Source organism: Chionomys nivalis, chromosome 12, assembly GCF_950005125.1.
Source record: "Chionomys nivalis chromosome 12, mChiNiv1.1, whole genome shotgun sequence".
In the NCBI taxonomy this organism is placed as follows: domain Eukaryota; kingdom Metazoa; phylum Chordata; class Mammalia; order Rodentia; family Cricetidae; genus Chionomys; species Chionomys nivalis.
Window position 1 is genome coordinate 56935158 of NC_080097.1, and position 2052 is coordinate 56937209.

At 38.0% G+C, this 2052-nt stretch overlaps 1 gene segment (V, D, J or C); it reads left to right on the top strand.

Annotated features, from left to right (window-relative positions):
- Positions 1 to 1109: 1109 nt before the first annotated feature.
- LOC130884664 (T cell receptor alpha variable 9-2-like) lies at positions 1110 to 1762 on the top strand. The segment is given in 2 exon segments: positions 1110 to 1158; positions 1269 to 1762. Coding segments are annotated over 2 exon segments (543 nt in total).
- Positions 1763 to 2052: the final 290 nt, after the last annotated feature.

Consider the following 2052-nt stretch of genomic DNA (forward strand, 5'->3'; position numbering starts at 1 on the left):
GCTCCCACAGAAACACGTCTGTCATGAAGAAAGACTCAGAAGTGGAAGCTTTGACACTTGGGGGAAGGAGTTTTTCTGAAGACACTTATGTGAGCTGTTTGCCTTCTTCAGGTCTGCAAGGAAGAGTCCCAGATATCTCCCCAGTTCCAAATGATAGTTAACATTGCATTTCCTAACAACAAGTACCATTGGTCACAATGCCACTTACAGAAAAGAACTAAGGAAAAGGTTGTAGTTTGCATTTGATGTAGAGCATGGCACAACATGTGAATTCTACACGCCAGTCAACATTGCTTCCTTAGTTATGGCTGTCCTGTACAGTTAACCTTCAAACATCGTTTCAGAACAATGACTTCCTAAATAAATGGACAGCATAAACCCATCATTTAAATTTCTAGATGCTAAAAAGAACAGATTTTAATGATAACACAGTCTGAAATCCAGTTTATAATTACCATGACATAATAATGTTAGAAAAATTTAAATATTTGTTTATTTTGTTTATGTACATGAGTGTTTTGCCTGCATTTGTAATTACGTACTCTGTGTGTACCTGGTACTCGCGTAGATCATAAGAGAGAGTCATTTACCCTGGAACTGGAGTTACAGATGGTTGAGAAACACTATTTTTGTTCTGAAAATCAAATTTGGATCTTCTGTAAGAACAATAAATAAGTGCTTTCAAGTGCTGAGCCATCAATTTAGACCTGAATAGTATCTTACTCCAAATTCAAATCAGTGAATATAAAATGGATAAACTGGTAAAATCTGCTTCTTGGCTTTAATTTATATTATGGTAAAAACCAAAACAGAGAACCCATCAATTATTTGATTATAAAGCTTTCATGTCAGATTGAATCCTTTATATCCTTTATGTAAGGGTAACTTAAAAGTGACATGTGCCTTATGAATGATTTCAAGGATAAGAGTACACTAGTGACTTTTGGGAGGTAAGAGACCCTAGTTTGTCTGTATCATCTAAGGGGAGGAGTTTCCTGACACAAGATCATTATCTCTGTGAAGTAAAAGCTACACAAGTTCATCCTTTGATGTCATTTCATCATTTCTTTGTGTGAAGAGTCAAGAACATTACTTGGGTGATAATAAAGATGAACACTTCTCCAGCGATAGTGACTGTGATGCTTCTGTTCATACTTGGTAAGTGAAGTCACTTAAAATTTATGATCTTTCTTATATGATGTCAGAAAAACATTTAATCATCTAAAAGCTTTGTCATTAATATGACACATATCCTCTTCTTCCTCTAGCAAGGACTCATGGATACTCAGTGACCCAGAAAAAAGATCAAGTGACTCTCTCAGAAGACGACTTCCTATTTATAAACTGCACTTATTCAACCACAGGGTACCCAACTCTATTCTGGTATGTCCAGTATCCTGGAAAAGGTCTGGAGCTGCTTTTGAAAGTCACAACAGCCAACAACAAGGGAAGCAACAGAGGTTTTGAAGCTACATATGATAAAGAATCCACTTCCTTCCACTTACAGAAAGCTGCTATCAAAGAGTCAGATTCGGCTGTGTACTACTGTGCTCTGAGTGACACAGTGACACAAACTGCAGGGGGAGCTGAGCACAAACCCAGAGTAGCAAAAGAAAGTCTGGCTTCTGATCATCATGGAAACAATAAAGTCCTCAGTTGCCTTGATCTTCATATACAAGTCATTGACTTCATATTGTTGCATGTTGCCTCTGGCTCAAGTTATTCACAGAGAGCAAAATACGCCAGAAAGGGTGGCATCTAGATTATGTCTATTTTATACTACAGAAGGACAGATTATCAGAGAGTAACAACCCTTTCATACCTCAAGATTTCTAATAAAGTAATGTGGGTAGGATGGAAAGAACAAAGGGAAGCAGGAACAGGTAGGTGATCTTCAATGTCCCTCCTCCTCTCTAAATCCAAACCCCCAGTATCATCCCCAATACATCTCTGGGTATATCTTTGGTATATCTTTCTATACAAGACTTCCTGCTATGCCCTCTCCTCCCTCTTTGCTCCCATTCCCAGAGCACTAAGCAGATTCTGTTGGCA